Raw genomic sequence first — 12,042 nt, 5'->3', positions numbered from 1 at the left:
AGAGTTTATTGTAATTGAGGAAAGTCTGTCTCAGGACATTTAATGTGACACTATATTTACCATACATGTTACATTGTAACACCGCAGTCGCTGTTCCTGAACAAAATAGTTTAGAGAGAAGGGTATTCTTCTATTCTCCATTGTTACAGAAGGCAAAGCCCTTTTCCAAACTTAAAAACAATGATTACTACTCCTTTCACATCTGCAAAATGGGGTTTGTTTTATTGTGTTAGGTTGACTTGGCAAAATAAAGGTTTTGCATGTGACTAATCTCTTTTCTTCTTTGGCTCTCTATAGGTTCTGTTGCATCAGTTTCACACCAGGTAAACCCCTCCCTTCCGCCAAAATCCGGCTATTAGATGTGACCACGAGGTTGATCAGGAGAAGCCACCATGTCTTAAACACAGATGGGGCTGGTGGAGCCCCGTCCCCTCACCCTGGCCCACCCACCCCTACCCCTATCCACTACCTTACCTCTTCTCCCAGCCCCATCCCACTCCCAGACCTTCCTGCACATGTGAGGGACAGGCTACCTAACCCTGGCTCCCCACTGGCACACCCCTCCCCTCCCTCAGGAGAGATGAGTCTGCAGAAGCACCAGCAGCTCGGTGGTGGTAGCAGTGAAGTGATGGGATCGGACCGGGACCTTCAGTCCACTGCTTCCTCCATTTCCCTGCCCTCTGTGAAGAAGGCCCCCAAGAAGAGGCGCCTCTCCCTGGCCTCTCTTTTCAGACGGCGAGGACGAGAGTCAAAATCAGGGCGTCAAAGGTCCCGAGAGCTCCAGCACCCTGGACCCGGAGGACTTGGAGGGGTGGATGGCATTGCCAGCATCGAGAGCATCCACTCCGATATGTGTAATGACAGAAATTCTGCCTTCTCTGTGGCTGGGACCGGAGTTGCCTCTGCTGCTGCTGCCTCCACCTCATCTGCCTCAGGGCCTTCATCCTCTACCTCCTCCTCTAAAGTGGGTAGTGGGGCAGGGGCAGAGCTACTGGAGTGCCCGCTGTGCCTTCTGCGCCACTCCAGGGAGAGCTTTCCTGATATAATGACCTGTCCCCACCGCTCCTGCATTGATTGCCTCCGCCAGTACCTTCGCATTGAGATCTCTGAATCACGTGTCAACATCAGCTGCCCCGAGTGCTCAGAGCGCTTCAACCCCCACGACATCTGCATGATCCTGGGTGACCGGGCACTAATGGAGAAATATGAGGAGTTCATGCTGAGGAGGTGGCTGGTGGCTGACCCTGACTGCCGCTGGTGCCCTGCTCCTGACTGTGGGTAAGCAGTGAATCACACAAGTATACAGACACAATTTTTTTTTTTTTTTTTTTCCAGCGTAGTAGTTTTTGTGTCCAAGATGTATCAGTGTTTAATAATGAAACTCTTAAACAGGACTCAGTAACTGAGTAAAGTAAGGATTAGAATTAGATGAAAGAGTTAAAAGACTACACTTTTGACCATAAAATGTGTCATAAAGTATATACTAGAACTGCAGCTATCAAATCATTTGGTAATCAAGTATTCTATTGATTATTCCAGCGATTAATCAAGTAATTGTAATTGTAATTGCATGTGAAACCACCATCTATTAAAAAGAACAAATAATTTGTTTTCTTTGTAGAAAAACAATATTTTTTTTGTTTAAATGAAAGATAATCTTATCTGTCATTTAGTGCATTGGTCCTCAATCCCCGGGTCAGTTGATACCAGGCCACACCTATTTATCTGCCACACCTTAAAGGCCAGTCCGTGAAAATATTATCTAACATTAAACCAGTCTGTGGCGCAAAAAAGGTTGGGGACCACTGATTTAGTGCATTAATTCTGTGTTTTAAGAAAACATTTTCAAAAATGGAAATATTACCACTACTATACATAAATGATGCAAATAGTTGTGCAGATTTACCTTCAGAACTACAAGTTACAACCCAACTACAGTTGTGACATAAAATCTGCTCTTATTGGAGGCAAAAATTAGTATACAGGAAGGCTGGAACAAGAGTCAACGCATAGCAGAGTCTTGAATGGTTCCAATTTTGCAAACCTCCTTGCGCAAGGGACACATTTTGGTGTGGCTTCAGCTTTACACAATCCCAGACTTAGGGCACTTTTCAGTTTTTTCTCCAACCCTTGCTATTTTCTTTTTCTTTGTAGCGCATTGTGTGACAGTAAAAATCAGTTAAAATTGTGTAAAATAAGTGTGTTTACTTTATTACATGTAGATAAATTAATATGAATGCCATTTTAGTTAACCGAGGCTCATGTCTGTGCATTCAGTGTATTATTCCTCATTGCTTGGCTCTTCTGACTTTTTTTAGCTTTGTTTCGCTTGCTGCGTGTATCTCTGAACTATTTTGCTGAGTGATGGCTCATTGGCTTGCCTCCATCCAGTCACACTCTCGCTGCAGAGTGTCTTTGCAGATGCCCTGCAGGGTCAAACAGTGGCTCTGACTCCCTGACATCTCAAATCAGCAGCTCATTTACTGTATGTAGCTGAGAGGACATGTGTCTAAGTTGCTTTAACTGCTGGATTTAGAACTTGCATTCATTAAAAAAACATCCCCATCCGTTATGCTCTGTTCTGTAATATGAAAAACTTGTGGGCTGCATATCTTTATGACAAAAAATTGGTCACATTTTTTCAAGTCTCAGTGTAAAACCATATGAGCATTGTGGACATGCCATAGGACACTGAGGTCCAGTAACAATCCAGAACCTGGGGCAAATGCTGTAATCTATGCAGCACTGTTAAATGAGGCCTGGTATTGTCCTGCAGAAATTGGCCACTGACTTCCTGAGAAAAGATGATGCCTTGACATCTATAGATTCCTTCTTGCTTAGTAGAGCTTCATGTTAGTAGAGCTTGTGATTTGGCGCTATACAAATAAAATTGAATTGAATTGAATGTTGCATTTCTGGGTGCGGCAGTAGTCTGTTAACAGTTTTCCAAAGTACTCCTGAGTTTAAATGGCTATATTCATATATCCTTGTTTGCAAAGGCCCAGACATTGTATTTGAAACATAATGGATACAAAACACAGCAGTGCAATTCTGTTTTCAGTAGGAAACAGAATCCCTTTCTCTTTCTTTTACTCTCTCACTCTTGTGTTGCTTACTTGAGGTCAAGTGGCTATAAAGCCGTTTGACCACAGTAACCTTGAGGAGTCGGTCAGCTAAATGTTTTGTTTTGTGGGATGTCCTGTTTTGTGACTTTGACCAGAATAGTATCAAATACAATTTGAGGTTGAGAATTGTTGAGGGCATGCTGTGTTTTATTGTGTTTCCTGAAAAGTTAAAAATGTTGAAGCATAAGTCTCAGGTTTGCCAGTCCATGTTATATATGTTCGATAAAGTACAGTTATTAACACTACAGTATTATTATAAGTATATTATTATACATGTAAAATGTAAAACTAAATGAAAGTTATATAAGAAAAGGTACAAAATTATTGTACAATTCTAGACGTAGCTATTTAAGGGGTCATGTCAGTGTGACGTTAAAAATGGAAAACTTTTATATTATCAGTAAACAGAAATGGTCTACAGTGCAGGAAGTCCCCCCTGGTTTTATGGTTGAAACTTAATCCTTGGGTCATCATGGGCTGGGAGGCTTCTGCTACAGTCACATACAACTACATCATAAACTAAAGAGGTTTCCCATAGGAAACTGGCCAGCCAGTATTTCATCTTAGCTTTTCTTATTTAGAACATCATCATCTGTCTTTTTTAAGATTCACATTTACCTGGCCTTTGCCTTGTATCCTACTTGTGAGTCATTTTGGATAAAAGAAACGTCTGCCAAATGACTAAATGTAAATAGTGAGTTATTATGCCTCAATAAACAATGTTCCATCCAGATAAACATCACACTTAAATTATTTACTAGCTGTATTTTGTAAATCAGTTTGAAGCTGTGCTAGACATCATTGTATTTTGCCATCAGTTTGAAAGTTGAATATCACCTTGCAATCGGACCAAGTAAACCAGCATATAACTGAAAGTTTAAATATTTTTGTTAAAGGTATGTGCGTGCATGTGTTTTATTTCATCTATTTCATCCACTAGATATGCAGTGATAGCCTTTGGATGTGCCAGCTGTCCTAAGATCACCTGTGGCAGGGAGGGCTGTGGTACAGAGTTCTGTTACCACTGTAAGCAGCTGTGGCATCCTAATCAAACCTGTGATGCAGCACGGCAGCAGAGGGCCCAGAGTCTCCGCCTGAGGACCGTGCGCTCATCCTCCCTGAGTTACAGCCAAGAGAGTGGAGCTGCAGGTTGGTTGACTTAACCCACACATATATACATACACTCACACAGGAAGATGCCTGACTGCGCATTTATATCTTCTCAATTCTATAAATAACATATCCCATGCTCAGCATATGTCAATCAACTCAATCACACTCCATTAAACATGAACACAGATTACACTCAGTACATTTAGCTTATTTAAGCTTCTGTGCCACATCATCGTCAGAGCTAGTAAAATAATAAGTTACACCACTGCACAGGGTGACATATTTTTTTAATGTCATTAAAAAGGGTCAGTTGTGCATATACAAAACCCTCTGCTCTGTTCGTTCACACTACTTCACTAACTTCTCATGCGACATATTACAACTCATTCTTCAAGTTGATTTGTATTAATAGTTTAACAGTGGAGCTCTATGTCACAGACACATTACTTCATTGATGCACTGTTGTGCATAGATGAAATTAATTGTTGATTTTAGTTAAAGATGCACCAACTGATAAGCTGGAGATCAGAAATAGTTTTAAGCTTTATAAGGTATGACTGATGTTGGGACAATTGGTGTGAGATATTCATTACTCATGATGGTTCATAGCATACACAGTTACTCCACAATTACATTGGAACTTGCTGCAATGCATTCCTGACCTAACAAAGTCGCCAGAGCTGATCTCTGCCATTCTCTGCCATAGTTCAAGATCAGCTATGGTGCTAACTGATTGGCTACTCCCTTCTATGTGAAATAGCTACGTGATTGGCTGATACATATGTGAATTATTTACCTCCTCATCTGAATTTAGATTTTGTGCACAAGTATTCAGATACAAGTACAACTTTAGTTTGCACTGCACAAAACCTTGTTTACATTTGTAAATCATAAAACACACTTTATAAATATAAATATAAATACTTTTGGCTCTGTATTAACTCCATAAGTAAAAACCATGAAAAAAATCAGTGCTGTGTTGTATTCTTCTGTACCTGTTACACCTGTTGAAACCCAGAAAACTACAACTGCTGCACTTCACTTTTACTTTTAAGAAAAAAAAAAAAGTTTATCCAGCAACCTAGAGCGCGTGAGAGAAAGATGGAAAATGTAAAAGTTATTCAATTTACAATTTTTAAAATTACAATTAAATTCATCAATAAAGAAAAATTAGAAAAAGAATGGAAATGGGAATCTGCCAGAATTAAAATAGATGGTAAATCTATTAAATAAAAAAGTCAAATACTAGAATTAAGTAAGAAGATGCAATCTGTGTGTCTCTGTGTTTTACCAAAATAACTAAATATTGAGCAACACCAGCCATATATTTTCATTTTAGTGACATCATCTGACCCACCAGACCTAATTTACTGGTAGCAGTGAATTGAATAATTAAATTACATTTTCTTTCTTTTAGCCGATGACATCAAGCCATGTCCACGCTGTGCTGCTTACATAATCAAGATGAACGATGGCAGCTGTAACCACATGACCTGTGCCGTCTGCGGCTGTGAGTTCTGCTGGCTCTGCATGAAGGAAATCTCAGACCTGCACTATCTGAGGTGAGTAAGTCAGCAAACATACACAGGTGTATAGACAAGGTTTGCGGGGTTTATTTAGTTCAACATGTGGACATTTAAAGTTTCAAAGTCCATTTGTTTATTATGTAACCAAATCATAAAACTATGTGTTCTCATCACTGCCTTTATTACTGTGGCTGTGATTCAAAGAGTGCCAAGGCCAATATAAATTGACATGTTTCCTAATGCAACCCTGTCAATGTTATTTGTGGCAATTTCCAACTTGTTGATAAGTTGTATGTCCATTGGTTTGGTAGGTTAGTATACCATTGGTTCTGCTGTCTTAATAGTGACTAAATTGCTGCCTAAATGTTCCCAGCTAAATTAAAATGAAGAGCTGAAGACTTTGAGTAATGTTCCCCTCAACTGTGTGACTGAGGGGTTAAAAGCCTGTAACACTATGCTTACAAATGACTGAAAAATGCTTTCCTTCCATCCCTGTTTCTCCTCTACCTCGGTTTCAGTCCGTCAGGCTGTACTTTTTGGGGTAAGAAGCCTTGGAGCAGGAAGAAGAAGATTCTGTGGCAATTGGGAACACTTGTAGGTGCCCCTGTTGGCATCGCACTCATAGCCGGTATAGCCATCCCCGCCATGATTATTGGTATTCCTGTCTATGTTGGAAGGAAGGTGAGGACTAGAAACTCTGTGTACAGTACTTGTAACATGCTCAAGTTTCTTTGCATATAGTTGATATGATATAATAAAAAGTAATATAATCTGATATCATAAAAAGTAATATAATCAGATATAAAGCAGTGTCATAGATGGAATAAAAAACTCTAGGTGGCCAGAAATTAGCATAGCATATCATTCAGTAACTAACCAGTTAAATTGACAAACCAGTGTAGAAATACTGCCATGTCTTTTACTCAGAATCTGCAGTTATCTCAAAGCCACTGAGGTCATTTCTCATTAACCTGTGGTGTTGTAACATTCTTCAGTCTAGGTCTGTGCAATGAGGCTTTCACACTAAGATGAAATTGAAATTCTTCACAGTCTCTAGAATTCCCCTCGTCAGGCTGCCAAGAACAAACTTTTTTTCCCTGACAAAACCAGACCAGATTCAGTAGGGATCACATGACACATGTGAAACATCTGAGCATGAATCACCTACATTCCACATGTGCTGAACGTCTCTGTTCAGTCATAATGTTGAATCTGCGTCCTGGTGACTCATACACCAAGTGTGTATTTAGAGGTTATGTTAGGTGTGCCTTTTGTGGCAGCAAAATGTTCTATCATTCATGCAGTTCTGTTGTGTTGATGGATTCACAGTAAAAACATGCTTTTAAGACTTTTGGAAATTTATTTAAAAAATCCAAAACTGAAATCTTTAATTTACAGACACCTTCAAACCCTTTGCTGTGGCACTTAAAATAGTAGTCAGGGGCATCCTGTTGGCTTTAATTGTTCTTAATGTGTCTGGAACTTGATTGGACTACATGTGGCCAATTCAGTTGACTGGACACAGTTTAGAAACATTTATACTAACATTTTGTGCTCAGAAATCGATCAAGACAACAGTATAGAGCTTCAAGAGCTTTGAGTGCTCTCAGGAGAACAATGGATTTAATAAGTTTGTCATGGGATGAGTTTGCAACCAGCAGGAGTCTACTTTACTAAAAGTGACTGGCTGCCCAAACTAAGTAGCCAAACTAAAAGGACCTTGGTCAGGGAGGTAATTACTCTGGCAGATCACTCTAACAGAGCTTCAGAAATCCTCTGCAGACATGGGAGAATCTGGCCAAAGGATGAACATCTCGATAACACTCATCAATCAGGTCTGCATGGTAGTGTGGTCAGATAAACGTCTATCAACCAGGCTCATCAGCTGACTAATATCATATCACAATTTCCACCATTTGAGCACAGTTGATTTAATAATTATGAAGCATAAGTAGTTTGAAATCATCACGTCTCATAGAACTAATCTTAGATTTGTTGAGCAGAACTAAGTAAGTGACAAGAAGGAATTTGATCAGAAAACTCAGGGAACTGTTGTCACAACAGAAATTCAGAAGAAAATGTGAGAATTGGGGCATTGTATTGGGAGTATCATACTATGGAGGCATTTGTCAGCAGCATGACGAGGGAGACTGGATGGAGTTTATGAACGATGAATATAGCCAAATGCATAGACCCCCGTGCAGGGTAATAGATTACTTCTTGTCCAGTGTTAAGAGCCTTTATCCCAAATTTCTCATAATGGTGTAACATTGAAAACGTGATATTTTCATGAAAACCTATAAATAATGTAAATGTTCTAGTGTTGTGACAGTCTTGTGTTTGTGTCACTGCTGCCCCTTTTACTGTCAGATCCATAACCGTTATGAAGGCAAAGATATTTCCAACCACAAGAGGAACCTGGTGATTGCTGGCGGGGTGACTCTCTCCGTCATTGTGTCTCCAGTGGTGGCTGCAGTCACTGTTGGTCAGTCTGTTCTCTTTCCTCTTGTCTGTGTTTCTCTTCATATCATTCAAAATGTTCAACTTGTCTCTGGTCTGTTTGCGTCTTTATGTCTCTTGGACTCCACAGGTATTGGAGTTCCCATCATGCTTGCATATGTCTACGGAGTGGTGCCCATCTCTCTGTGTCGTAGTGGAGGCTGTGGTGTCTCGGCAGGGAACGGTAAAGGGGTTCGCATAGAGTTTGATGATGAAAACGACATGAATGCTGGCGGTGGGGCCGCTGCCACTGGTAAGCTTTGCTGCCCATCAAACAGCACTGTCCCACACAGACACCCAAAACTCACTTTTGTGCTTAAATCAGCAAGAGACAGTTTGTATTTTGCTGAATGATGAACTAATAAAATGCTTCTGGCTTCACAGATGTTGCAGTGTTTTAATGCGCCTCTTCTTTTAGACTAAATACTCATGGCTACTTGGAAAAACAACTTACTAGTCCAGAATTTTGTAGATCAGATTTTCATGAGAAATTTCTCCTGTATTATCTCCTTGTAGCATATTTTAATGTTCTTTCATGATTGTGCCTTCTTTGCAGATACTACATCAGTGGCAGATAACAGGAACAACCCCAGCATAGGTGAAGGCAGTGTTGGTGGGTTGACGGGAAGCCTGAGTGCCAGTGGCAGCCATATGGATCGTCTAGAGGCCATCAAGGACAACCTCAGTGAGACAGCCTCCACCATGGCCCTGGCTGGAGCCAGCATCACCGGCAGCCTCTCTGGGAGTGCAATGGTTAATTATTTAAACAGGTAATGAAACGGAAACACGTTCTGAGGAATTTAAATGTTATTTCAGCTGTGGACTGTGCTTTTCTTGCTTTCTCTGAATCCTTGCCCTCATGTGTTGTCAGGCTGGAAGTCCAGGCCGATGTGCAGAAGGAGCGCTGCAGTCTCAGTGGTGAATCTGGTACCGTCAGTCTGGGTACAATGAGCGACAATGCTAGCACCAAAGCAATGGCTGGATCCATTCTTAACTCCTATGTGCCCCTTGATAGGTGAGCGTGATCTGCTTTTCATGTGCTTCCGTTTCACTGGTGTCCTTCCAGAAGTGCTCATCATAAAACAAGAAGAAGGGAAAACCTACATGCTGTATCTAAAGTATTTTTGTCTTTCTTCTGTGTTTCATATTTCCATCCTCCTCCTCACCTCATGTTCCAGAGATGGGAACAGCATGGAGGTCCAGGTTGACATCGAATCCAAACCCGGCAAACTACGGCACCACAGCGGCAGCAGCAGTGTAGAAGACGGGAGCCATGTTGGCCGCTGTGGCTTGATCTGCCCCTCCAATGGCTGCACATCCTCGGAAGGCAAAGGAACTTCCGCCAAGTGGGCCAAAGAGGCCTCCTGCTGCTCCTCCTCCGGCTCTGGGGGCAAAAAGAGCAAAGGCAAGTTGCGCAAAAAAGGCTGCGGAGGAACCAAGATCAATGAGACGCGGGAGGAAATGGACGCTCAGCTGCTGGAGCAGCGCAGCACCAACTCCTTAGAGTTCGACTCTCCTTCACTAAGCGGCAGCCTTCCCTCAGTGGCCGACTCACACTCCAGCCACTTCTCTGAGTTCAGCTGCTCCGACCTGGAAAGCATGAAGACATCGTGTAGCCATGGCTCCGGTGGAGGCGATTACCACACACGCTTCGCCACTGTCAGCCCTTTGCCTGAGGTGGAGAATGACCGTCTGGAAACCTGCCCCACTTCCTTATCCTCTTTCCCCCAGGGACAAGGAGCTGTGATCACTCCTCACTCCCCAACCTCCACCACCTCGTCCCTGGGCCGAGGTGCAGAGCTCTCCCCTCTGTGCTTCATCACAGAGGAGAATGTCAACTTGGTGTGTCCCACTGAGCTGGACTCTCACAGTAACACCGGAGAGCTGCTGAAGGAAGCCAACAACAACCACCAAACACAACAGCAGCCCAAGAACTCCTGTATACAGACTGACATCTAAAATCTTGATACCTTAAGTGCTGCACAGACGCTGTTTTTAACATCCTCTCATCTACTAAACTAACAATCATAGCTTATCATTTAACCTGCATTTTTCTGTTACTCCCTTATAAAGGGGGATGTGTTATTACTTTCATAAAAAGCAACCTTTGAGTAAAACAGAACTGTCAGAAAAGGTATTAAAAGGTTTCCAAAGTGCAGCAATGTGAGATGGTTGTGGTGTTTCTCTGTGCGTGATTCGCTCACTCACCACTAGTAACTGAAGGCAGCCCGCTCACTTGGCTGCTGTCACATCGATCTGTGTAGGTTCAAATAAAACCACTGTGCCAGTTTTGCGAGTATTTGAATTGTTTTTTTGGTTTTTTGGCTTCACAATGATGCGGATGCAACCCCATGCAGGAATCTTATTGTTACAGATTTCCAGCAGTTCACTCAAACAGGGACCAGGCAATATGAGTCACTATTTCCTCTTTTAATTTTTTCCTAAAATGCGTCATTTGTTATTTGACTGTTTTTCCCCCCAATGGATGTTTGTTTGTACTAATCTCCCTGATGTATAATTATAAGGCCCGGGCTTAACATCCTGAATCATTTTAGCACTAAAATTCATGTGTAACACAACCAAGAGTCTCTTTAGATGGATGCACACGCAGCTGTAGTCCCCCTGTGGGGGCTGGTGCTTAGCAACCACTGAGTTTAGACCTGTAGCCTGAAACTCTCCCTTTTAGTGCTAAAACTGAATTCGGAAGCTCAGGGTTTATTTTTGTGGAGAGGATCGAAGAGATTAGAGGTCTCTGAGAGGCCACAGCGTTCAAGCAGTGGGTCAACTCTGTGAAACTGTACAGAGCAAATGTTTTTCTCATGTTAAAAGGTGATGTATTCAAGCCAACGGTCTCATCTCGCTGAGTAAGAGAGGGCTTTGATAACTTTCTTTGTTAACTCATGGTGCCTTCAAGAAGCTGTCTGTGTTAGTTTCTCTCTCTCCACTGTGTCTTCAAGACTAAAAACGACAACTCGTTCTAGGTTACAGAATGTCGTGTGCGTGTAGGAGAGATTCACATTCACATGTAGAACATAGTGTGGTAGACATGGTAAAACAAAGACTTTTCAACAGCCTACCAAAGACAGCACTCAGGCTCTTGTTAAATCTTACACCTTTGACTTGTAACCTGTAGACACAGAATGCAGGACAGTGCATTCTTTTCCAGACAAGACCAGGGTTACACAGACACACAAAGTGATGCTTCACAAACACTACACAAAATAATCGAGGCCGCACAACAGCCCGAGGCACCTGCACTGTTACCTGTATTATTACATTGACGCTCTGCAATGCACAAGGTTAATGGGAACGCATAGGTTTGTCAAGGGGTTCCCTTCTCTGTTGGTTTGTCCTGTGATTCCTATCGGTGCTGCTGAACAGACTTGAAGTCTGTTTCTGTTTCCAGCATTTCCTTCAGAGTGTTTGCCTGAAGCTTGGCTTCATTTAAGGCTGCTGAGTCGGCTCAGATGCACCTTCTACCGGTAAAAGCATCTTGAATGGTATTTTCGACACAGGTCTGTTACTGAATGAACATTCAGTTTGGTTCGATGGATGAAGCTACATGCTGCAATCCTCCCCGCATTACAGCAAAATGTTTTTGTTCTTCCACCCCAGTTCTGTCTTCTCATTATTTACCAAAACTCTAATTCCCTGATCCTAATTTCAACACTAGTGCCAGATATAATTTGTAATTTGTGCAGAAAGGCATAAGGTATTTGTATATTTGTTTGGTAATTTGCTTTACTATATGCGTGTAAATGCATATCACAAAAATAAAA

The 12,042-nt window shown here is 41.8% G+C and overlaps 1 protein-coding gene across 1 annotated transcript; it reads left to right on the top strand.

The window, feature by feature from the left end:
* The first annotated feature begins 297 nt into the window (after window positions 1-297).
* On the top strand, window positions 298-11,955 carry LOC113169381 (E3 ubiquitin-protein ligase RNF19A). Its single transcript, XM_026370746.1, has 9 exons — window positions 298-1,278; window positions 4,066-4,274; window positions 5,656-5,800; window positions 6,283-6,445; window positions 8,135-8,249; window positions 8,355-8,516; window positions 8,820-9,033; window positions 9,135-9,278; window positions 9,442-11,955. Exons 1-9 carry the CDS (start codon window positions 581-583, stop codon window positions 10,220-10,222), a joined length of 2,631 nt encoding a protein of 876 aa, XP_026226531.1. The 5' UTR covers window positions 298-580; the 3' UTR covers window positions 10,223-11,955.
* The last annotated feature ends 87 nt before the right edge of the window (window positions 11,956-12,042 follow it).

Source organism: Anabas testudineus, chromosome 16 (genome assembly GCF_900324465.2).
Source record: "Anabas testudineus chromosome 16, fAnaTes1.2, whole genome shotgun sequence".
Classification (NCBI taxonomy): domain Eukaryota; kingdom Metazoa; phylum Chordata; class Actinopteri; order Anabantiformes; family Anabantidae; genus Anabas; species Anabas testudineus.
This window is presented reverse-complemented; position numbering and strand designations above follow the sequence as displayed.